The sequence below is a fragment of the Pteropus vampyrus genome, unplaced genomic scaffold (assembly GCF_000151845.1).
Source record: "Pteropus vampyrus isolate Shadow unplaced genomic scaffold, Pvam_2.0 Scaffold83, whole genome shotgun sequence".
Lineage (NCBI taxonomy): Eukaryota > Metazoa > Chordata > Mammalia > Chiroptera > Pteropodidae > Pteropus > Pteropus vampyrus.
Genome location: NW_011888864.1, coordinates 5819069 through 5845278, shown reverse-complemented (window position 1 = coordinate 5845278; position 26210 = coordinate 5819069). Strand labels below are relative to the sequence as shown.

The following is a 26210-nucleotide window of genomic DNA, read 5'->3' as shown; positions in this document are numbered from 1 at the left end:
CAGAGTTTTGCTACTGACAGCAGAAGTTGGACAACGTTTCCATCACCCCATGACGATCCCTATGCATATTTGCAGTCACTCTCTTTTTCCATCTCCAGCCTGGGCAACCATTACATTACTTTCTGTTTCTAAAGCTTTCCTTTTTCTGGACATTTTATATAAAAGAAATCATATAATATGTGGTCTTTTGTGTCTGACTTTTCCTTAGCATTTTACTGTAGTGTGTTTCAGTACTTTTCTTTTTATTGCTGAATAGTATTTCATTGTGTGGATATCGCATATTTTACTTATCCGCTCACGAGTTGGTGAATATTTTAATTGTTGCTAATTTATGGCTATTATGAATAATGCTGCTGTAAACACTGACCTATAAGTCTTGTGTGGAATTGCTGGGCTGGGTGGTAAGTTATGAAACTGTCAAACTATTTTCCAAAGTGGCTGCATCTTTTTACATTTCTGTGATTAATGGATAAGAGTTCTAGTTTCTATACATTTCCACATCCTCTTGAACAGTAGTTGCTTGTTGTTGTTGTTGTTTTCTTTTTGCATTCATGATTAAAATGTTACTTTGCCAATTTGATAAACATAAAGTTTAATACAAGGTTTATATTTCATTTGAATTACAAGTGTTTTTATTAAAAATATTCATTTGTAATTTTTGTGAATTTTGCCTTATATGTTGATTTATATAATAATTGAATCCTGTATCTTTCATATATTTTTGAGTATTTTCATACTTGCTTGTTGTATTTTTGATGATAGCCATCCTAGTGGATATGAAGTACTATCATTGTGGTTTTAATTTGTATTTCCCTAATGCTTAGTGATATCAGATCTTTCTTCATGTGCTTTTATCTTCTTTAGTTGAAATGTATACTCACATCCTTTGCCCACTTTTAAATTGGTTTATTTATTATCTTATTAATGGAGCTGTAAGAATTCTTTATATATTCTTGATACAGATATATGATATGCAAATATTTTCTCCCAACCTGTGGCTTATCTTTTTTTTTTCTTAATAGTAACATTTGAAGCACAAAATTTTTAAATTTTGATATCGCCCAATTTACCAAATTTGCCTTTTATGGATTGTGCTTTTGGTGTCATACCTAAGAAATCTTTGCCTAAAAGAGTTTCTCCTATTTTTTTTTTTTCTAGAATTTGAGTGTAGAATTCTGGATTGGAAATAATATTCCTTTAGCATTTTGAAGGCCTTGTTTTGCTTTTTTTGATTTCTGCTGTTGATATTGTGATATATTCCAACTCTTGATCACTTGGTAAGAAAAAATTTTTTTCCCTCTAGAAGCTTGTAAAATCTCCGTCCCTTCTTGTAGTCAAAACTGCTAGTTGTTTACCAGTTACTACTACTAATAAGGAAAAATGGCTTTTATCTTTAATTTATTAATGTTATGAACTCTTGATACATTTCCTTCACATTCCTGGAATAAATTTTGATTACTCATAGTGATTTTCCTTTGGTATTGTGCTGGATTTTGTGTGCTGATATAACTTTGAATTTTTATTTCTTTTTAAAATTCCGCCTTTACCCGATTTGAGTAATAAAATTATATGTATGTTTGGAAACTAACTATAGGAATATTGTTTCTTTTTCTAGGGTCTAGTTAATACAGTCATCCACTGCTTAACGATTGGGATAAGTTCTGAGAAATGCATTGTTAGGTGATTTTGTCATTTTGTGCAAACATCACAGAGTTCACTTTCATAAATCTAAATGGTATAGCCTACTGCACACCTAGGCTATATGATATAGACATCACTTCTAAGCTACATGTACCCTGTACAGCATGTTATTGTACAAAACAACATGACATTAAATAACAAGAGAAAAAGATGCCATCAGGAGACACAGTAAACACGAGATGTATGAGATTGCTGCCAGTGGAACATGGCATGCTGTTTTATAGAAAAAAAAATTTTTTTTTTAATAAGTAGAAAGAGTACACTGTAAAATAATGATAAAAGTGTATTATAGTAAATATATAAACCAGTAAAATAATTGTTTCTCATTATCAAATATTATGTTATACATAATTGTATTATATTTTTATATGATAGGAAGTGCAGTAGGTTTGTTTACACCAGCATCACTGTAAACACCTAAGTAATGCATTGCACTGTGATGTCACTAAGTGATAGAAAATTTTCAGCTCCATTGTAATCTTATGGGACCACCGTTATGTATGCGATCTGTCTTCGACAGAAACGTCGTTATGCGGCACATGACTGTAATAGGCATCATCGGTTTTTTAAAAATTAGAACTTAGATCTGAATCCATTAGATACTGGTGTATTTCTCAGTGGTAGGCCTTTCAACATCTTTCTGGTCCCTTCCATGGTAGATCTTTAGTGTTGTATGCGGTAATATCATCTGTTAAAAATTAAGTTATTAAAGGTTATGGATTTGTTCAGTCCCTCTATATTTTTTTCTTTATTTGTTGGATCTATTTGATTTAGAAAGAGATATATGAAGTTCTTCATCATAATTAAAAAATAGATATATTTTTTAGAGCAATCTTAGGTTTACAGAAAAATGAATGGTAGGTACAAGGTGTTCCCTTATACCCCTTTATAACCTCTCCCCAGCTTCCCCTATTATTAACATGTTATATTAGTATGGTATATTTGTTACAATTGATGAACCAATATTGATACATTGTTATTAACTAAAGTCTATAATTTACATTAGGGTTCACTCTTTGTATTGTACATTCTATGACACGTATTCACTATTGCAGTATCATGCAGAATAGTTTCACTACCCTAAAAATTCTTGCATCCAAGATAGCTTGCATTTCTTTCTTTGGCTCTTTCACTCTTGCAACTTTCTTTCCTTTCCTTTTTCTTCCTTCTTTTCCTTATTCTCTCCTTGTGTTTCTCTTTTTTCCCTCATAATTTTCAAATATTTTCATGAAAGTACTTAAGAATAACAAGAGTAAAGTCTCAAGAATCTGTCTGTCACCTAGCTTCATGTTTACTTTCCAAGCATTGTTTCATGTTTGCCTTCTTTTCCTTGTTTTGCTCCTTTAGCTTGAGTATTTTAACAAAAATCTCAGACATTATGTAATTTCATTGATTACTACTTCAGTATACATCTCTAAGCTTTCATCGCCTTTCTAATGTTTACATATTTACAATAATTCGATATATATAGGTTTATGACTATTTTACATAAATTGTTTGCCCTTTATCATTACATATATCTTTATCTTGTTTAAAGTTTTTAATCTTAAATTCTACCTTGACTCAGATTCAATTACATTTCCCACTTTTCGTTTTTATTTGCTGCTTTTATTTTAAAGCCCTCTTTGTCACTCATAATTATCTTTTAACTTTAAATAAAAAAACTCCAATCCGACCTGTTTTAGTATGAAAATTTAGTCCTTCTAATTTTAAATACTCGATTTTATTTATTTTGTCTTATGTTTTATAACTAATATTCTATTTGTTTCCCCCTTTTTCTATTCGTTGCTTGAATTAAATTACTAATTATTCTTCTTGTTTCCCATTGATAGATTGGAAATTCTCTGGTCCTTTAAAATGGTATTTATGTTTATCCTCCTGTTCAGATAGGCATTATCTCCATTATTTGGATAGATGATGTAATGGGTTCCTCTAACTTTCTAACACTAAAAATCCTCAGATAAATTCATATTTCTAGGCTATTTTTGACTTTCTCTTGTAGTTTTTCTCTCTGCAAAGTCCTTTTTTAGCTTCTATATACACACCCCTAGACATACCTCTACTTTACTATAGCTTCTCTTTCTTTCCCCTTTTTTGAGATTTCTGCCCTAGTTCATTTGTTTAGAAGAAAATTTACATGGAATTTCTTCAGTTGCAGTGTATGGATGATATATTCTGAAATGTCATATCCTCAAATATATTTCTTTAGTCTTGAAAGGAGGATGATACTTTGATAGAGTAAAGGATTTTTAGGTTTCTGTTCTTGTATTTCAATGGTTTATGCATTCTGCAGTGTTCTAGCTTCTGTTATGTCTGATGTATTCTGATTTCTATTGTAGGTAATTTATTCTTGCTGTCTGAAAGATGGCCCAATTTTCTCTTAATCACTGGAATTTGGGAATTTTTTTTTCTCAATCACGATATGTGTGTTTATATCCATCAACTTTGCCTTTTACTCCATTCTTCTTTCAGTGTACAGATTTATGTGTTTCTTCATTTCAGAGAAAGCTTCTTTTGTTAACTGTTTCTCCTCCCTCCCTACCTGTTAGTTTTCTTCTTCTGGAACTGTTTTTTGCAGGTTTGGTACACCCTCTAAGGTTTATATCTTTTCTCTCGTGATTACTCTCACTTTGTATTTGTATTCTGTTTCTTGATATTATTGCTTTATGTTTCTCTTCCAGGCTACTAATCTGAATTTCAATTAATTTGATCCCAGTGATCATCTTTTCCTTTAAGTATTTGACTGAATTACATAATTGAGAAATCATGTTGTTTTTATCCTAGTAAGTCTAGTTGTATATCAGTGTGTGTGCTTGTGTTGCTACTCTCGAATCCACTTCATATTTGGCCTTCCTTTTTTCCTGCTGCCCTCTGTTTTCCCAGCATTATTGTCTTTTCCAAAGAACTCTACCTTCTCATGATGTGCCCAAGGTAGGGCGACTTTGGATCTGTCATTTTTGCCTCCAGCGATGTTTCAAGTTTAATTTACTGTTGGACCTACTTGTTCATCTTTTTGGCATTTCAGGGTATCTGTAGAACTCTCCTCCAATACCGTATTTCAGATGAATCAATTTTTTCCTATCAGCCTTCTTTACTGTCCAACTTTCAGATCCACACATAGTAATTAGGAATACGAGGGTGTGGATGATCTTAGCCTTGGTTTCTAATGACACATCTTTGCTCTTGGTGATCCTTCCTAATTCTTCCATTACAGCCCTACTGAATCCTAGCCTTCTTTTGATTCCTTGGTTGCAGTCTCCATTTGAATTGATGACTGAACCAAGGAAAGCAAAATCTTTAATGATTTCAATGTCTTCATTTAAAGTTGTGTATTTCCTCTGTAGTCATGATTTCTGTTTTCTTGATATTCAAATGCAGTTCTGCTTTAGCATTTTCTTCTTTTCATCAAAAATCATTTCAGATCATTGCTCCTTTCTGTCAGTAAGATGGTGTCATCTGCACATCTTGTTATTGATATTTCTTCCACCAATTTTCACTCCTTCTTCCTCTGAGTGTAGCCCAGTTATTATTATTTTTTTTTCCAGATGATAAACTGAGCCATAAATTAATAACTGGGCAGTTTTCACTGGTATCTTTGAATATAGCCATTATTTTGAAGAGGAGTGTATAGGGAAGGTGTGGAACTGTTTCGTGTGTGTGTGTGTGTGTGTGTGTGTGTGTGTGTGTGTGTGTGTGTGTGTAAGTTGTAATTTCCAAATCTAGGTTATTTTTAGATTTTAGTTTTTTTTGGAAGTGCAGTCTTTATATAGTCTACAAAGTTTATGAGTTAGAAAACTCCCAAATAGAATGGAATATGATCTTAATTGCCCAAACATGGTCATGTAGCAATTCTATATCTATGAGAACAGAAAGCTAAATCATCTTCCTTTTGTCAGACCTTAGTCAGTAGCTTATATTCATTGCTACAATGAAGGAGGAATCTACTTTTTCCTGGAAGAAAAAGAACAATAGAATTGTTGAGATTCTTTGGAGGCTAGATATTCCGACATCCCATTAGTGATAATTCTGCATAACATAGGACCTTTATATTTTAGAAGGATTTTAGAAACTCGTTTTTAGCAACTTGATTGCTAAACGTTAGGTAAGCCCTTTACTATTTACTTAAAAATTAAGAATTATTGCAACTCGTATAACTAAACAAGTATATTCTAATTTCAGAGCATTTTTAGATTTAAAAAAATATTCGAGACTTTCCACACTAAAAGAGTTTGATCTCTTGTAGAGTTGGAGTGTCTGATTGAGAGCATAGTTGGTGGAAGTAGAAGAAATTATAGAGAAATGGGTATATAACTAATTTATAAAATTCCATTCTTGGCAGAATGGACGCTTTATATCAGGGCAGGTGACCTTTTGATTATATTTAAAGTTTTAGAGGCCAGTTCTCAGACTGGCTAGAGTAAGCCAGAGTAAGCCAGAACTGGGGTGTTCTGGAGTATTTGATGTCATTTTCCTAGGAAACTGAGACTACAGTAGGGGATGTTGTACTTTACCTTAATATTTATTGAGTTTTATTCGAAAGTTGAAGGAAAGAAATTATGATACAATATGATTAGATAAACTTGTTAGTCACTTTCAGTTAGGTTTCTATATTAAAGCATTTCGTGAACTATTTTGGTGTGTTTGAGTTCTGAACTGTTACCTTATTTTTACTTTATCAAATTTGTTCTTGTAATAGTTTCCTAGGGCTGCCGTAACAGTGTGTCACAGACTGGGTGAATTACACAACAGATGTCTATTTTCTCTCAGTTCTGGAGGCTAGAAGTCTAAAATTAAGGTATTATCTGGGTTGGTTTCTACTGGAGGCCTCTGTCTTTGTAGATGAATGTCTTCCTCTGTTTTCACATGGTCTTCTGTGTTGTTGTCTGTGTCTTGATATCGTCTAAGGACATCAGTCATGTTGGATCAGGGCCTATCCTAATGATCTCATTTTAATTTAATTGTCTCTTTAAAGTCTCTAAGTCATATTCTGAGATAGTAAGTGTTAGAACTTCAACATATGAATTTGGAGGATGGGGAGGACACAATTCAGCCCATAATAGTTCCCTTATCCTTTCTTCATCCGATTATTTGTTTGGGGGTCAACAGGGAAACTCTATAATAGACTGGTTCAGTTTTCACTGCCACTTTTGAATATAGCCATTATTTTCAAGGTGAGTTTATAGGAGTGGTGTGTTGAGGCCTATTTCCCAACCTGCTTTTTATCTTTGAGTTCTCTGGATCAAAATCTAATAACTTTAGATCTTTATTTTGAAATCCTGTATTCTCAGGAGGTAAAGCTTCAGAATTTTAATAGGTATATGTTAGATTCTGTTCTGGACAAAGAATCTCTCTGAAGCAAAAGAGCAGAACCAAAAATAAAAGCATCAGTTTTCCTTTTAGGTGGAAATAACAACAAACTAAAAAGATAGAAACTTATTATGCCAAATATCATATGAAACCCAATTTTATATAACAGGACAATTTCCTCATATTTCAACAGGCAATCACATCTATACTGCTTTGCTAAGTTGAATTACGTTCTGCTTTATAAAAGATAGCTTTTACAAACCAGGTCTTTGTAATATCTGTCAGTTTAGAGTTGATGTATTTAATAAAGATGTTATTTTAAAATTACATTAACTGCAAATAACATTATTTAAATATTAGAACTTCAGAATTTCAGTGCCATACAGATGTTAGTTACGGTATATACATTGTATCTCCCACTTTTGGGGACAGTTTCTGCTTTGAATAAGCAATTGAGCCACCACTTACCAGCTGACAAACAATTACAACCAAATATCCTCCATTCAAAGAACTTTGAATACTTTTCATTACCCTTCTTCTCTATAATAGCCAACTTAATACATATTTCATCGATATGACTTCATACTTTTTGTGACTTTTTCCTCTTAAACTTTCCTCAAAGTTTCTTTTTCATTTGAAGTGTGTAATTAAAATTTGTCTGAATCTTCCTTTGAGGAATACTTGCCTCAGTTACCTATACTTAAAGTTTTAGAAATTATTAGGTAAATAACACAATAAAATATTTAAAAATTTAAGTCAAAGAAAATATATTGAACAAATTATCTGCTGTTGATTATTTTTATTTAACATTGGGAAGATTCTGCTTGAAGAGAAAATAATGTCGATTAAGTCAGTTATGTTTATTTTAATGTTATGAAAACAAACTAATGACATTGCTTTAATTTTATTAACTTATTTTGAAATTATTTCTAATGTATAGAATTGTACATCTGAGAAAAATTGCTAAATTGTAAAATATTACCAATACTTTTTAAATATGCTTTACTAACTTTTACATTTGTTTTGCCCTTTTATTTATATCTGTATCTATACATTTACATCTGTCTTTTTTACCTGAAGCATTTTAAACAATTGGTGCCCCTTTTCTCTAAATATGTCTGTATTTTCTAAAATCAAGAAATTAGGAAGGATATATAAATCCTAAAATGCAAAATTTCTTTTGCATTACCACAGTACCATTATTAAAATTAGCATATCAAAATTAAGTTTATTGGGGATAACATTGGTTAATAAAATTATATAATTTTCAGGTGTCCATTATCATTTGACATCTGTAAATTCTATTGTGTGTTTACCACCCAAAGTCCACTTTCCTTCAGCTACCATATATTTGATCCCCTTTACCCACTTCACCCTCCCCCTATACCCTATATTTGACCCTCTTTACCCCGTCTACCTCCTACCTCCTTCCCCAACCCGTGAGTAACTACTAGTCTATAGTCCTCTGATAAGCACTAGCCTGTAGTCCATGTCCATGAGACTCTGTCCTGCTCATTTGTTGCTTTTAGGTTTACATCCCACATATAAGTGATATCATGTGATTTTCAACTTTTTCTGTCTGGCTTATTTCGCTTAGCATGATTATCTCAACGTCCATCCATGTTGTTGCAAATACAGGCCATTTAATTTAAAGAATGCCCCTCTTTTGCATTTATCTGTTTTCTTACGATTATATTCAGGTTTGACATTTTTGGCAGGAATACTGCAGAAATGATATTGTCCTTCTGTGAGCATCGCATAGGAGGCGCATGATGCCTGTTTATATCCTGTTACTGGTGATGTTGGCTTGGTTAAGGTGGTGTCTCACATTTCTCCACCATAAAGTTACTATTTTTCCCATTGTCATTAATAAGTATCTTATAGGGAGATACATTGAGACTCTGGAAATATCTCATTAAACTTTTACTCACTAGTTTTAGATACTTCCTAGTTTGTATTTGATGAGGAAACTTCCTAGTTGGTATTTGATGAGGAATAGGCTAAGAATTTATGATTATAATTTTTAGAATTATGAAGGTAAATGACAACACAGTGCCAGAAAGATTGTTCATTACTTTTGAAATTTGATACATTAAGAACTCAGAGGTGAAGTAAAACCTAATTTACCTCACCAGTGAATTTGATAATCTCATTTATTTTTTGGAAAATATATTTGAAGCAACATATTAGTAAGAGGGAGTGGCAGAAATGTGGACAAAAACAATGATAATAGTGACAACTCGATGGTAATCAAAAAATAAAACTAAATTAATATAGCAAAGAGAACTATAAAAAGCTAGCTGATTGTGACCATCCAACATAGGCATATAGAACTATACATACTCATTCTAGTCTTTGTGTGTGATTATGTCTCATAATATGGCATTTGATGATTATAGGCGTTTGTACCATTTTGAACAAAAGATTCATGGTGAGGTAGGGAAATTGCCTGTATAAATTGATTTATCAGATATCAACAGACCCTACGGAGTGTCATTACCTTGATGAATATATCCCAATCAGTAATTTGAAGATTCAGAAATTCTAACTTGGTAAGGCTTACTCTCTCTTAACCTGCCTCCTTTTCTTTTTTCCTTGTCCTGTCCCGTCCTGTCCCGTCCTGTCCCGTCCTGTCCTTTCTTGTTTCTTCTCTTCTCTCCCCTCCCCTCACTTCCATTCTTTCCTTCTCCTCCCTCCCAACCTCCCTCCCGTCTTTCTGCTAGGCCTTACTTCTGCTGACTAAATCACAAGATTTATATACTAGAACATCGCTATATTCATCCCCATTTTAAAACTTGTGTTGAATTATATTTTGGTCTGGGAGCCATTTTGTCTCTTTGAATATCTCTGTTCTGATGTCTTAAAGTATTGAGTTTAACTTGCAGAGGGGGACCATTTCTAAGTTCAGGGATGGGGGATATACATTGTTGATTTAAACAATGTTACACTTACAAGATTCCTGATAATAATAATACAGGATCTAAAGGAATTATTTCACATATCCTGTTGAATAACTTTGGAATTCTATTAAGGTGTATTTAGAAAGATTTCTTTCAAAACTGTTTAAAATTGTAAGTTTTACTTTTAAAAAGATGTTTCTCTTACCAGGAGAAATTCAGGTGCATTAGACTATTTTGTAGATTTTAGCAATACTTGAGCCTAAGTATATATTGGGAAAAAAATCTGTAAGTAATGATTTTGTCTTGAGCAGTCAGTTCTTTTGATTATCTGCTTAAAATTACTTTATTTCGAAATACTTGGAGCTCACTAATTTAGATTGTAAAATGTTATGTTTCTGTTACATAACTCTATGTTGGGTTAAAGTGGGTTCATTTTAGATTCCATTCATGGGTCTAATGTACTTTTTGTTTTATATAGTTATAGAGTGGTCTTCTAAGGTAGCACAGAGCCTTATAATGAATTTGGTTCTTTAAACTTCCATAATGTTTTATAAAAGACAACAGCGCATAATTATATAGCTGATTAAATTTAACATATGCTTTCATATGCATTTTTCCATGAAGAAGAACAGGAAAGTCAAATCATCTTAGGGGTGACAAACTCCAGCGCTACCTCTACCACTTACTTATAAGTGTGACTCTGGATTTGCTGCTTATTCATTCATTCAATATATATATTTATTTGCCTAGGATGTATTATGTACTTTTCTGGGTGCTAGACATATAAAGATGAAATGAAATAATTCACTTAGCTTTTAAAATTGTTTTCTCACCTAACAGAGATGTGTGAATAGTATTAATACAAAGCCCTTGGCACCTAGTAGGTTCATCTCTTGAATAGAGTGTTAAGATGCTTTCTCACATGAAATTTGTTTCTAGCAATAATAGAGGGCTTTACAATCGTTCCTTTCTTATATTTATTACATAGAATCTTGTTTCTCACAAAACCACAATTTGCTTTCAAAAATATATATTTTAAACTAATAAGATCGTTATTTAGTGTCACATTTATTTTACAAAGGGTTGATGCTTATTTTAGTGATGATTTGTCATTAAAATTATGTCAAAATGTCTTAAAATGTTGTTGAAACTGTAAACAAACTCATAACACACACAGAGCTAATTATGGATGCCATCTGTTTATTTTTACAGAGCTTTTTTTAAAGACCCAGGCATTGTCTGCTTATGATAAGCTTCAAGATTATTATAATGACTAAGTCCTGTCCTTCAATTAGTGTAGTTGAAGATAGGAAGACAATTCGTTTGTTCACTGACCTTTTCTTGCGTCAGAGTGTATGAAATATGACATGTCATGATAAACTATTGTAAAGTGCATGTAGAACATGCTTAATTTTTATGAGAAAAGAAGTTGGTATCGAAGCAGTGGATGTGGCCAGTTTTATTTCAAATTTTCAAACTTATTCAAGTCTTTAGGTGAAAGATTATCTGCTCTTTACCCGTAAGTGGCTTTATTTTAGCTCACTTAAGGTTAGGAACTTGTGAGCCGTTGATCAAATTTACAATGATGTATATTCTTGTTAGTATCCCTATATGTCATTGCATGTTTTTGTACATGTATATCCCATGTGTTAGTATGGAAGGCCAGGGATCCCCATGACAGCATCATCCAAAGTAGTTATCAGCAATTTGCTGAGAGAGCAGAGTGATTTCACTGGCTCAGTTTTGCTATTGTGCATGCTAAGCACTCCCCACGTAAGTCTGGAGGGAAAACAACCTGCAGGATCCATCTGCTCCTTTCTGCTACACTGCATTGATGTAAGAGTACGCTAATCTGGTTGCTTGTCAGGACAGGTTAGTGAAAGCATGCAAGCGAGTGAGACTTAGGCTAGCCTAGTGTTTTGGAAAATCATGAGCTGCCTCTATAGATGCCATGCTAAGTGTAGCAGAATAGGTTGATTATCAGCCATGTTGAGGACTGCAGTTAAATATGTAATTTTGGGTTACAAATTAGTTTCAAAATTTGAAGTGTTAAACATTGCCAGACCATATCTAATTAAAAACTGGTAAAAGTAATACAGATGATTTGCAAATACTTTTTAGGTTTTAGTTTTTCTTACACTTTGTGCTATATTGTGTTTGTTCTTTAATTTTATTCTTAGTTTTTTAGTCAAGTATGATTAAATGTTAAATGTAATTAACCTTATTTTACCCAGAAATTGTCGAAATTATTCTTGCTTATTTCTATTTATTTACTTTTTCCTCTACCCATTGACTGGCACATCTTGGCCTTGCAGGTTGAGCATCCTGTCACAGAATGCATTACTGGCCTGGACTTAGTCCAAGAAATGATCTGTGTTGCCAAGGGTTACCCTCTCAGGCACAAACAAGCTGATATTCCCATCAACGGCTGGGCAGTTGAATGTCGGGTTTATGCTGAGGTAAAATGAGTGATGTTGGGAGGAAGGATAGTGGTTGTATCTCAAGTCATAGGACCCTAAGTATAGCTAAACAAAAAGGCGAAGTTAGGGTTTTTAACCTGTGTCAAGTATTTGATTATGTAATCCAGAACTGAACCAGGTAAAAAGGTTAGATAATTTTGACATAGTCCAAAATAGTTGTAAAGGATTGAGTTTAATTAATTTTCATGTGTCTTTCCTGGATGGAGAAATAGCTACCAGTCAGTTTAAGGGATAAGAAAACATTAAATATTCTTGTGCATCAGTGGGACATGGTTTTTATTTTGTTTGCCTTTTGTTTGTTTGTTTCAAACCACATTTGAAATAAACATTTATTTCTGTATGTATTTTTTTAAGAGCCTACTCTTATTACATGCTAGTTTTAATTCAATATTTACTTAAATTTTTTCCAAAAACTTTTTTCCTAAAAGTTTGCCCCTTATGATTACATAAAAGTAACAACTGAAATTTAAATTGCAAAGCTTTTGATAAAACTTTTCATTCATAATTTTAATTATGAATTTTACTCATAAATTCTCAGTTCAATACTTTTACATTATTTTATAACTATATAAATCAGATGATAGAACTGTCAACTCTGAAAATGCTTTTTTGAAATGATTAAAACTAGAATATAAGAAAATATTTATCCTATCTTTTACTTTCAGATATCGAAGCCTGTTTGTTGAAATAAAAAATAAATTAGCAGTATCTGTGTTTAAGAATATCAGAAGTCGTTTTGAAGTGTTTTTTTTAAGGATCTTGGGAAATGTTTTGGCTTTGTTATTGTTCTTTTTATTATCTTTTAAGTGGTATTCTTTTCTTCCTTATTGTTATGACACTGAACTTATGTATTATTTATTCTGATGATCTAAGATTTTTACAATTAGAGCACATATTTAGCAGCATGTGCAAAGTTTCTTTTCAGGTCTTTATTTGAAGAACAAAATTCTCAAATTTTACCATATGTGAGCTGTTTTGAGAGTAAGAAAAACACATATCTTTAGTGTACTACATTTGTTGTTCTGAACTTGACTATGTTTTGATATAGTGTCTAGGTTATTTTATTTTTGCCCAAGGCATTCTAAGATTTATAAGAAGTTGGAATTTTACCAGTTTCAATAAAATATGATGAATGTCAGACTAAATTCTGCTTACACTTCAGTTTGATTTTTAAATACACTTCTAAGTTATCTAGAGTGAGTATAAGACAATGATATTCTGAAATCTGTGACTTGGTAAATACAGTGTATTGAAAATAGGCCTGAAAATGCTTCTTTATTGTATAAATATTTAACCTTACTTGTGCTGATTTATATTTCAAAGACTGTTTCCTCTCCTTTGAACTTTCAGGACCCCTACAAGTCTTTTGGTTTGCCATCTACTGGGAGATTGTCTCAGTACCAAGAACCAGTACATCTACCTGGTGTAAGTCATTAAGCTATAATATCAAGTAAATGTTAAAAATCTTGATTTACATTATACTTGTATGTTAAAGTATGTCAACACCAAATGGTGTAAATTGAAGGACAAGTGAAATTCATGGGAAATCTCAGGGTTTTTTTTTTTTTTTTTTTTTAACACTTTGTACTTTATGATGTGCAGGAAAATCAGAATTCACTTGACAGGGGAAGTCGGGGACATTCAACTTCTAAATAAATGATAGTTTACAATGTTCCTAATTCTTTGGAAAAATTGTAAATAAAAAGAGCATGGAAAATGGGAAATGACTTTTCTGTTATAATTTATCCTTTTCAATAAATCTAATCCAGCTTCCCTATATAGTCAGATGTCAAGAAATTCAAGCACAAAATTAGCTTGTTAATTGAAATGGATTAAGGAAAACAAACTACCTCATTCTGATAAGTGTCACAGACTTTAAGAAGTACATATTATTTATACCAGTTAGAGTGATCACTGTCTATTCCATAGTTCTTCTATATTTAATAGTTGTTCTGTAGATAGTTTTTGTTGCATAAAAAGAACAAGGACATACCCTTTCTTTTAATCAAGGTAATAAGTGCATATATATATGACATGATGTTAGCGGTGGATGACAAGGCTGTACCATCTGTGAATATGATTATTCAGTTTGATTACCGGCATGAAGATGGTGAAAGATTACAGGAAGAATTCTAAATTTGAAGATGTTATTGGATATATGATTTATTTCACTTTTTAAATTGTTTTTGCCCATGTGCTTTCTAAAGGGACTTGACCCTTTCTAGGCTAGGAGACTCCATGCTGTGTTCAAAGCCTGAAGGCAGAAAAAAAATTGTAAAGATTTAACAGGCATTATGTGACGTTAAATAGCAGATGAGAAAACAAGTATCATAGGGACACATCTAAACATTTTTTTAATCAAACAAAAAAGTATTAAATAAGAATTCATAATGATTACTCTAGTTGTTAGAAGTTTTCACCATGTTGTAATAGCTAACAGGATGTCAAACATTTTGCCCTCGCAAGTTTTTGCAATTTGCAATTTTCAAATGTGAGACCTGTTGAAAGTACAAGTGATAATGGACAAACTATACCCCCTACAGTCTTTGTCCCTCCAAATCTTTCTTCAATTAATGCTGCAGCAGGAGTTTTATGTAATAACATTTGCAGTTGTGAGCCATCCATAGAAAGAAAAAACAATTAAAATGCCTTAAATGTTCTGCTTACTGCTGTTATTTGCTTGTGTGAATGTTGCATGTCAGCTAAATGGACCAAGGAATAGATAAAGTGATTGGGTGCGGGAGAGTGCACACTAAGCTTTGTCTATCATTATTGCTGGGAGCAATCAAATTGATGTCAGCAGGACAGTAGATGCGTTGACAGCTGTAATTATGTATCTCCATGGTGATCACTTTTGGCCTGTCATGGAGGCCCACGAGTCCCCTCCCTTGGAAGCATTTAATCAGATTGGGCTGTCACTTGTCAGGTAGACATGGCGGGCTGGGAGTTGTGGTGAGGGAAGAGAGGTGAATGGAGAACGAAGGGGGGAGACGACTGATAGTGTCACAGGGTCCACTGTTGGTACAGAAAAAAGACATTTAAATTATGCCAGAGGTTTCCAAGCAGTGGTTTGAGACTCTCATACACAGGTGCTGGTGCTGGTGCTGGTGCTGGTGGTGCTTTTTTCTCCTTGCCTTCTTAAACTAGATCAGTTTTAATTCAGGAAACCCTTTACGGCTCTATCCATTTTGGTCACACTTCAGAGTTAAACTGTACTTTTCATGTTCTTGTTTAAGCCTAAAATTTATATGGCAAAGATAAAGGTTTTCTTTTTATCTTTGGTCACCATATTTGTAAATTTGTTATTTTCAGACCACAATTTTATTCTTCTCAATTCCACTTGACTTTATTCTTAAGGCTTTTAGTGTAAAAAGCTAAACATATCTTTTTGTATAGCCTTTGTTTCACATGAAGGAATGGAGACTTGACTTGATTTTTAATTCATTGCTAGAAATTTTAAAAAGCTGATTATTTGGCAAAAGATGCATAAACAGTAAATTGTAAGTGGGAGTTTTCATACTTCGTTACACTTTTAAATCAGAAATGTTAATTTGCTTATATAAAGCTATGTGTTGATTATGTCTTGATTTTATTCTACATATTTTTTAATTGAAATGATATATCTTCTGTGACCATAATTTTAATAAATAATAAAGATACAGTTATATCTAAGAGCCCTACATAACAACTCTTAGGATGGTTTTATTCAAGGTAATTAAAATTTTAAGGTATGAACTATAGGAGTAAGTAATAAATATTCTTTATTGTCTGTTATTTTACAGTGGTTCAAACATCAAAGTTCCACATTAGCTTCGTAACAGTTTAGGTAGTGAATAGTAGGATATGTTTAAAGTCAAAAATTTTAGAATTTGTACCAATCTCTTTTTTAAACACGGCTATAGCAGGCATGCTATGGTTTTAAATAATACATGGTGGTAAAATTAGCTCATTAACTTTTTTGCCACTAAAATTAAGAAAATGAAAGTTCAGAGATGTCTTTTCTGTGTAGTAACTTGATTGCCAATTGCCATTTTGGGGCTATTTAAATATGGGGAGAAGAGAGATTATTATTGCTTCCACAGTTGTCTCATTAATTCTTTTCTAGTTTTTATTAACACTGTGAATGTTGTAGAACTTCAGTTTATGTACTGATGTCTTCAGAAAATAGAAAGCCAACTATATTTTTTAAGTGTGCCAAATGGCTTTCATTTAAAATTAAGATTTTTGTTTATATGAATATGAATGCAGACACAACTAACTATATTTTTGTTTCCGTTTGCAAATACAGAAATAAATGTACTCTGGGTTATAATGTTATCTTCTAAAATCTTACAGAGAATAATAATAATGTGACTTTTTTAAGAGAATGAAACTATGCTTTATCTTTTGATGTCACTGTATAATAAAGCCATCATCATACCCTCATGTGGATATTCTAGACAAGAGGTTCTACATGTGGTCCCTTGATAATTGCCTAAATTAAAATATTAAAGGCCTAACAGCCGCTGAGTTGACCTTTTTCTGCCTTGCTGCAGACAGATGAGCTGCTGTTTATTAGGAAGGCTTCTTCCCACAGGTGAAGAGCTACGTGAGCTTCCGCTCTTCTCTTCCCACCCCTTTACAATGTTGGGCATCAAAGTCCTGCTGTTCTAGCAGCTTCGATTGAATTCTTCCATCCTCAAGACCCCTAGGACATGCTTGACAGTCTTAAGTATTTTGATTAGCTTTTAAATACTTCAGATTCCAAAACTTAGGCACAATAATTTAATAAATATTGCATCCTCGGCAATTGCTCATTTTAAAAGTTTTACATGGCTAACCTCTGTGCCTTATTGCTGGTATCAAACTGGGAGATGAAAACAAGAATCAGCAATGTACTAACTAACTTGTTGGCTGGTTAACAGCAATCAGGCTCTTCAAAAGAATATTTTGAACTTGTGCTATTTTTTTTCCCCATGAAAATCGCAAAATCAGAACTCTAATTGGGGCTGTGTCCTTACAAAGCAAAGCCATGAGAAAAGCTGTGTAAACATTAAAGTCTCAGGGGACTAGCAGTAACAGAAAAAAAGTGTTTTACAGTTGAGAGGGTGAAGCAAAAAAGGAAAGTGTTACAGACATGAAAGCCACAAGACCAGTGTTCCTATGGAGTTGATGAGCAGAGCTCCCGAGTCCTGCCGCATTGGCTTGACGGGGTCCTCGTTGCAACTCTCAGAAGGGTACAGTGGGGAGTGTGATTAGAAGGGGCATCATTCATGCTATGCTTCAGTTGGAGGCACCATCAAATAGCTACAAACGCATCCCGGGATAGTGATGTATAAAGGCTGCCCCCTGGCCCCCCCACCCCCATTTCTTAGTTCCTTCATTTAGTGAGATAACAAAAAATATGTTGTGCTGCATATTAACAGATCAAGATAATTGGGTCTCTATAATTTTTTAGATTGTTTTTAGATTTTCCGGAAGCTGAAATGTTATTTGAGATTGAAATTATCCATCTGTTTGCTCCATGGAAATTACATTTGTTGTTAGAAAAATATCTGTACAATATGAAGTTAATTTCATTTTTTTCTTTCTTCTAGGTCCGGGTTGATAGTGGCATCCAACCAGGAAGTGATATTAGCATTTATTATGATCCAATGATTTCAAAAGTTAGTTCCATTTCTTAATGATCTTTCAGTTTTCTTCTGAAAAGGCAATGGATGTATTTAATTAAAAAGTCTGAAATTGGTCCTTTATATGAATCATGTGATATAATTGAATAAGTGCTTATGTACTGATGGAAAAGGGAAAGCAGAACCGATTTTCTTTCGAGGGAAATTTCAACATGTTAGTTCGATACTCTCCCTCCCCTCCAATCCAATCAAACTGCACCTGCGACTCCCACCCCCTAACAGCCTTATCTAACCAATGGCACCAAGGCAGCGCCTTGCAGTGAGAAGGAATTAAGGTTTTTTTTGGTCATTCCTGAAAATTGCCTTTGATAAAAGTAATGAATGGCAGGCTGTGTATGTTTTTACCTTTTAAAATTTTAGAAATCACTAAGTACTCATGTGGAATTGACATAGCTAAAATTATATGAGTAGAAGATATCTTTCTGCTCACTATTTTTTGAAATTGGATTTTCTGCAAAGAATGAACAACTCTCCTTAGACCTTTAAATCTTTTCAAATCTTTAGAATTCTAAGATCTTATAAAATGTAAAATTCTGACTGCAGGAGTTAAAACTATGGATTTTCTTTAGAAAAATCTTATTTTTCCTGAAGTTTTAGACCTGCATTGAAGAATTATTATTTTTTTAACCAAAAACCCTGTTTCTCAAGATGGGTTTACCCTAATTGTACCTTGTTTTGTAGTTGCAGTATAAACAAATCATTTTTAATTTTTCTTTTTTTCACTTGTTTTCATACTCATATTGTTAAAATGAACTTCAGGTATTTTGTTTGTTAGGGAAACACTATTTCATTTAAAAATAAAAATACAAAAAATTGTAGATCGATTTTAATAGACATGATTTCATTTTTAGATAAATACATTTCTGTACAGAAAAATGGCATGCAAATTAATTTTCAAACTAGCTTGATATTGAAGAGCTAATAAAATGTACTAAAATAATTGCAAACTACAAACTGACTAAAGTAATAACCAGAAAATGCTTTCATGAATAATTAGGGTCTTATTTTACTGATAATTTGTATAAGATACATATAAATAGGCACAAAAGTCATAGAACAGTAAGACCTTTCTGTTTTCTAGGACAAGAACCCTTTTATTCTGTGCTATGTTATTTGTAAACCTTAGCTCTTCAGGGTGTCAGACATGGAAACTATGGAAAAATAGGGAACGAGAAAACAAATCTTGCCTAATCTTCCACCAGCCCAGATGCTCACATTTTGATATCTTCCCTTTTAAATGTTTTTATGCTTGTTTTTGTTACATTTTTAAAAATCTTGAATAAATCTTTACTGTGAAATGTAGGAGAAAAGTCTGATTCTAATATTCTAATAATTTACTTAGAAAAATCTTAAGTTACATGCTTTTTATTAACAACTGAACCACTGTGAAACTTGAAAAGATATTCTGGGAAATCTGTTTTGAAATATTTTAATTTTCACTAGGATGAATTGTTTCGTGCATAGATTGATTTATGTATCTATAGAAATCTTTTTTTGTTTGCGTTTAGCTAATCACATATGGTTCTGATAGAACTGAAGCACTGAAGAGAATGGAAGATGCACTGGATAATTATGTTATTCGAGGTAAAAACAAACATTTGCAGTCCTGTTTCCATACATGGTGTCCAGTTCTAGAAAACAGCTCGAAGACTTACTGTTTGGCAAATTTGATATGTTTGCTTACTATGTGTTTAAATGAAATAAGAATAGCTTGGGTTAATTAAACTGACATACCAATTAAAAATATGTATTTTATTTGCTTTAGTCATTCTATACTTTACATATATATCTTATTTAATTAAACTTATGTTTTATGATCTTTCCTAGGTGAGCATTTAGTATTTTATAGGTAGGTATTATATGTAAAATGGGTTCTTTATTCTGAAGACTTCAGAACCATTGGTCAGTGCAGTTTGACAGCAAATTTACTATGTTATTGTGTTTGGAATTTTGAAGTATGATACTTGAAAATATATGGAGATATAAAATACAGTGGCCTACACTTGACAAACTTGGGTGTAGAGGGAATAACTCTTTGCTTCTATGAATTAGAGAGCAAATTATAGAATATTTTCTAGCAAATACAATTTCGTTACCTCATGTACGTACAGTATATTTCTAATACCTAACAACGTGTGATTCTACAAGTCTTTAAGATATGTAGTGATAACTGAATTAGGAGCAGCCATTGCATTTATATAATTACTACAAAGTTATATTCCCCTTAAGGAATAAATTGTATTCTAAATGTTATTAACAACTTTCCATTAGTAATGAAAAGATCATTTTATTTTAGCCCAAATTAATTATCATCGATTTCAGAAGAACGGACTTTAGTATCAAATTTAAACTGTAAAATATAAGTTCATTTGAATTATGAATAAATAGCATGGGAAAGATCATATATAAACAGTATTGAAACCCCATTTTAGGTCGTTCCCAGTTCTGTGTGCTGGATTATATGCTTTCATTGTACCCTGTTCTACTGCTTCTCAAAAGCATTTACCATAACTGTAATTAAAGAATTAGTTGTGTAATTAGTTGCTAAATGTTGGATTATCCCATAAGAATCTTAGGTATATCAGGTCAACGATGGTGTTTATCTTGTTTACTTGTGTATTACAAGTGCTTAGCAGTGCCTAACACATGGTAGGTGATTAATATTTGTTGAATGAATTAATGATTGATAACCATTCCTATTTCAAGGAGTTTCTAGTAAACTTGGAATGGAAAATACATAAAGATAATCATTATAAATTGGTAGGTGCCTTAATAGTGGAGTGAAAAAGTATAGCGAGAATTCAAATGCGGTGAGGTTATCTTTCTTTTCTTGCCTCTCTCTTTTTGGTCCTTTGAAAGTGTTATGAGTACTGATTTAGGACTCAAGCCTGACTCTGTTGAGAGTACCTCATTTTAGCTTCCTTTAAACAATGCCCCAGGGTGGCAGCATTTTTTAAAAGACTGGTAACTTACTTTGTAGGTGAAATAAGAGATGGGCACACTCAGTCATTTTTGGAGTGTGACTTGCTATTACCTTTCGGGAAAACAATCTGGCACTAGATGTTAAAATAAAAGTACATACCCTTTGACTTAGCTGTTCAGTTTTCAGGAATCTACGCTGTAGAGATAAAGACTGAATTGTGAGATGATGTTTAAAAGGACATTTACAACAGCGTGTGGTTTGTAGTAGCCAAAATCCTGACCAACCACAGTGTCTACCAAATTGATGAATGATTGAGTAAATTACTGTGCACCTTCACTATAAAATACTATGCAGTTTTCACTTGAAGGCATGTCCATATGTGTTGTTAAATTAGAAAAGCAATTTGAAGAATAATGTGTAGTACAGTCTCATTAGTGTAAACCACCTTCCCTTCCTAAAATATTTTTAGTTGTGTTTGGAAGAGCACAAAGATGTTGTATACACATCGGATTGAAACAAATGTGTGTGTGTACGTTTATGTATATGAATATGTTTTAGCTCAAAAGATTTATCAGAGAGGGTTTTTTATTGATAAATTGCCTCCAGACATTTTATTGTAGGCATTTTGAAACCTAGAGAAAAGTTGAATGACTAATACATTGCACACCTGTACACTCTTCACCTAGATTAACTGTTAAACTTTTCTACATTAGCTTTTTTTCTCCAGCTCTCTCTTTCTCACTTTCTTTGCCTTTTCCTTCTTCCTCCTCAATCTTCTTCCTCCTCTTCCTCTCTCCCTTTGCTCCTCTGTTTTTTCCCTGAACTGTTTTAAAGAAAGTTGCAGATATCATGACACATCACACCTAAATACTTCAGCGTGAATCTGAAGGATAAGATCACGTTCCTACAAAACCACGATACCATGATCACACCAAAGAAAATGAACAGATGTCTCATAATATCATTCAAGGTACTTTCCATATTCAAGTTTCCCCAGTTATGCCTCAAAGTGTCTTTTTTAATCTTTTTTGATCCTACCCATGGTCCATGGAGTTTACATGTTGTTTTGGTTATGTCTCTTGCCATCTTGTTTTGGTTATGTCTCTTGCCTATTATCTTGCCATCTTTGTATTTAGTATCGTTAACATTTTAGAAGAGTCCAGGGTAATTTTCTTATAGAATGTCTCACATTCTAGATTGGAGTTTTAATACCGATTTGGTCAAGGCACTTGGGAAGTGAGCTAGAAATATAGGGTTAAAGTTGGAAAGCGGTTTATTTTGAATTGGTGATTTTGAATGTGATGTAGTTAATAGATGATTTTGGGTGAGAGTATTGGACTAGGTAACTAAAGTAGAAGATGTGATTATTTGAAATGAGATCCTAAGAATTGAGTGGTAAGGATGTTGCATGGGTCATCCACACAGGGCACTTGAGTTAGGGTCAGTAGGAAGGTCATGAGTCAGGTAACAAATTCTGTAGTGAATATTGGGTTGCAGTAAGGATGTTGATAGGTGATAGTGAATTGGAGGTGATTTTGTGACCAGATAAATTAAACCTTAAGAAAACAAGTTTCTTCAAGGAGATAACATTCTGAAAACGGCAGTAGATCACAACGAGTTACGTGAGGTTTGCTGGAGAAGTAAGTTCCTGAGGGTATTGAGGTTTTCAGGTGAAGCAAGGAGATGGATGAAGTGTTCTATGAAGATAATGAACCTACAGTAGACTGATTGACGATGGAGTGGCAATCTCAGAGGTGGAAGGGCTTGGAAAAGAGGGAGGAAATGTTTTATGGAGGTGGGGATAGTTGGGTTAGCTGAAGTTCTGAGGGTGAGGGATGGCCAGAAAAGCTTGTACTTCTGGTGATGAAGGAAGAGTCCCTGAAATACTCTGTAAGAAGGGTGAGCACTTGGGCTCAGAAAAGTGGTCTCAAAGATATTCTGAGGGGACTGGGTCTGTACACTTCATCAAAATAACTTCTAATTCTATTTTCTTTGGCCCTGCTGTCCCATGCTACTACTGTCTATATCATAGACTAGTACATATCACTTCCTGAATGACTTCTCTATAAATATTCTTTACCTGCACCAATCCATTCTTCAATATGGACAGTATAAACCCAGTTATCACTTCCCTGCTTAAAACCCTTTAGTGTCTTCCAACGGACTTCTGTGGACCCTTGATTTATACCAGTTTCTCTCATGCTCTCTTTTTTCCTACTGATGTACCATCCTCTCCCCAGCTGAGGACCTTCATAGTTAGCCTATAGTCTAAGCAGCTAGAACAAATAATAAAAAAATTGACCTAAGAAAGTTACAGTTTAATTTTTCTCCCATGTAATAGTCCAGAAAGGAAGTTGTCAGGGACCGGTAGGATGACTCTTGCATTCAAAGCAGATGGTTTGGCTTTCATTTTGGGATCTAAAGTGGCTGCTTTCATAGTCAATCATTAGGCCTCAGCAGGGAGGTGGCCGGGGAGTTCACTTTGTTTTTAGGGCATAATCTAGAAGACATTTTATTTCTGCTTCCATCCTGTTGATGTTTAGTCATATGGTCACATCTAGCTGCTGGGAAGATGGGAAATATAGTTGATATCAAGGTGTCCTAATACAAAGCTAAAAAGTAGCATTTCTCTTATGAAGAGAAGGGAGAATAGAATAGATATTAGAGGATGACAAGGGGAAATAAGAATATATACATGTATCTGCTCATCTGTGGAAACACACACATATACCCAAGACCGGAACTAATAAGATAGCGTTCCTACAGGAGGTGGAGCGAGGACCTGGTGGAAACGATTGGGGGATGGGGAACAAAATACACGGCATGAAGGGGAGAGACTTCTTTGATTATACATTTGTATAATTCTAACTTTTGAATCCATATGAATATTTCAAAATAAGTAAATAGAATCACTGATGTTCTGGGGAAAACACTCAAAGTGGAAACCAAACAGAAAGAAATGGACGTAACTAAGTGAATGATATAATCATGCTGAAGGAGAGAGAAAAAAAGCTAACCTAAATAACTTTAACAGTACTTTGACTAGATACCTCAAACTAAAGACTATATACTTAAACAAATATTAAACTCTAGTTAATAGGTTTGTTTTTCCTAGTTCATGTGTTAGCAGTTCCGAAACCAGTTTATGTACTTTCAGGGACTGTGGAAATAAATACATGTATTGTGGATAAGAAGAGCCAAGTTTCTCAGTGTCAGAGAAAGGAGTTATAGATGTGGGAATGGATAAGGATAGAATGAAGCCTGTGGTGTAGAATCGAAATTGGAGGTATCTGTATCAACTCATGATTTTTAATTATAATGGGAAAGTAGTACCTTTAGAATTGAGAAACCTAGCAACTTACCCAAATGATCAAAATGAACATCATTGGTAATGGAAACAGATTAATATCATGTGCCTCTTGATATAATGCACTGAAAAGAGCATGTTGTTTCTGTGACATTCTTGCCAAGAATGTAAAACCTGAATATAATCATGAGAAAACATTAGACAAACCAAACTGAAAGACAGTGTACAAAATAAATGGCTTGTACTCTTCAAAAGTGTCAAGGTCAATAAATACAAAGGAAAGTGGATCAACTTATTCAGATCAAAGGAAACTAAGGATACATGACAACTAAATGCAGTGTGTCATCCTGGATTAGGTCCTGGACCAGAAAAAAATGTTTTTCTTTTATAGTGAAAGTCATAAATGGGACAATTGGTGAAATTCGAATAAAGTCCTAGATTAGACAGTGAAACTGTTATCAGTGTTATTTCACATTTGGTCATTGTACTGTGATTACATAAGAGACTTCTCTTGGTTTTAGGAAATATACACTATTTAGAGGTTAAGTCCATCTTGTCTGCAACTTACCCTCAAATGTTTAAGAAAAAAAAATGAGTGTGTTGGGAAGAGAGTTAAAATGAGGTAACAATGTTAACATTTGGAGAATCTGGTAAAGAATATGTAGTAATTTTTTTGTGTTTTTGTGAATTTTCTGTAATTATTTTAAAATAAAAAGTTTTAAAAATAGGCAAAGAGCATGCACCTACCCTCCCCAGTGCTAACATTTAAGGAATAAAAACAGATGCATTTGCAATTTGTACTTATATATCATTCATCTGACTAATTCTAAAGGATAAAGGGATTTAACAAGTATGAAGGACAGAAAAGGACAATTTACTGTCCAGTTCGACAACTGCTTAGTTGTTTAAATATGAATTTGTTTTTCCTGAGCTAATTGTGAGCTTTTGTTAAGTTAAAGACTCTTTAGAGGAAAAATGTAATTTGGTTAAAGTTAATTTCTGTGTCCCCATGAAAAAAGCAGTGGCTTTTGGCCCCCGTTTGATCCTGGCAGTATGTGGAGCTAATGTCTGGCCAGTGTTTTGGAAGCAGCAGGTAGTCAGGAGAAAGCCGCTCCTAGGGGTCCTGTCTTGTGTGTGCTGGTCGTGATTTCCCTTACAGATGGGACCTCATGAACTTTGGCAGAGGTCATCCTCAATTCCTAGTCTAAAACTCAGAGTCATAATTTTTATGAGTATGTGATTAATAATAGCATTAAAGTTATAACCTAAGTCTCAGAGAGTACCTCTACTATTTGCTTACTGTTTGAACGAGGGTCAATTTAAACAGCATTGTCTTTCCTGGAACATGGAAAGAAAGTAAACTAAGTATAAAATGGTAAGTTTTAAAATTGTAGGATGTGTTTGAGCAGTTCAATGATTTTTTTTTTCCTATTTAATCTTTGAGCTTTTAGACATAAAATAATTTTTTGATTAATGTACAGTAGTTTTTGGAGCAGTTGAGGCACCTTGATTTATTTTGGTTGTCTGCCATTAGCCATTACTTTACCTGATTTTCCTTAGGAAAGAAAAACAGATAATGATCTGATTTTGCATAGTAATATGTAATATTTTATTCAGAGAGCATTAAAGATAAAATGATTTTGTGTATTAACTTTATTCCTGAAATATTATTTACCAAGATAAACGTATGTATTTTCATGCTGTATTTACTATTCAAGTAGAAAGATTTTTAAAAGCCCATGATTTATTTGTGTGCTTCCGTGGCTCTGTTCATTGATATCCAAATGCAAGTTAATATTTACTTTTAATTCTTTTGAGTTGCATTTTCTAAAATCAGCACGTCTTTTTCAAAATGGAAGAAAACTACAACATATCATTTATCCTGTAACAATGCATACATTTAAATTATTTGTGTGTCATCAG

General features: G+C 33.2%; 1 protein-coding gene across 6 annotated transcripts in view; it reads left to right on the top strand.

The window, feature by feature from the left end:
• Positions 1-26210, top strand: part of PCCA (propionyl-CoA carboxylase alpha subunit) — a 352647-nt gene that overhangs the window by 158680 nt on the left and 167757 nt on the right. For all 6 annotated transcript variants that reach the window (XM_011363200.2, XM_011363198.2, XM_023532414.1 and 3 more), the window contains 4 exons: positions 12224-12367; positions 13739-13813; positions 17965-18033; positions 19566-19641. In XM_011363200.2, coding sequence (XP_011361502.1) covers positions 12224-12367; positions 13739-13813; positions 17965-18033; positions 19566-19641 — 364 coding nt within the window. The remainder of the gene's footprint in view (positions 1-12223; positions 12368-13738; positions 13814-17964; positions 18034-19565; positions 19642-26210) is intronic.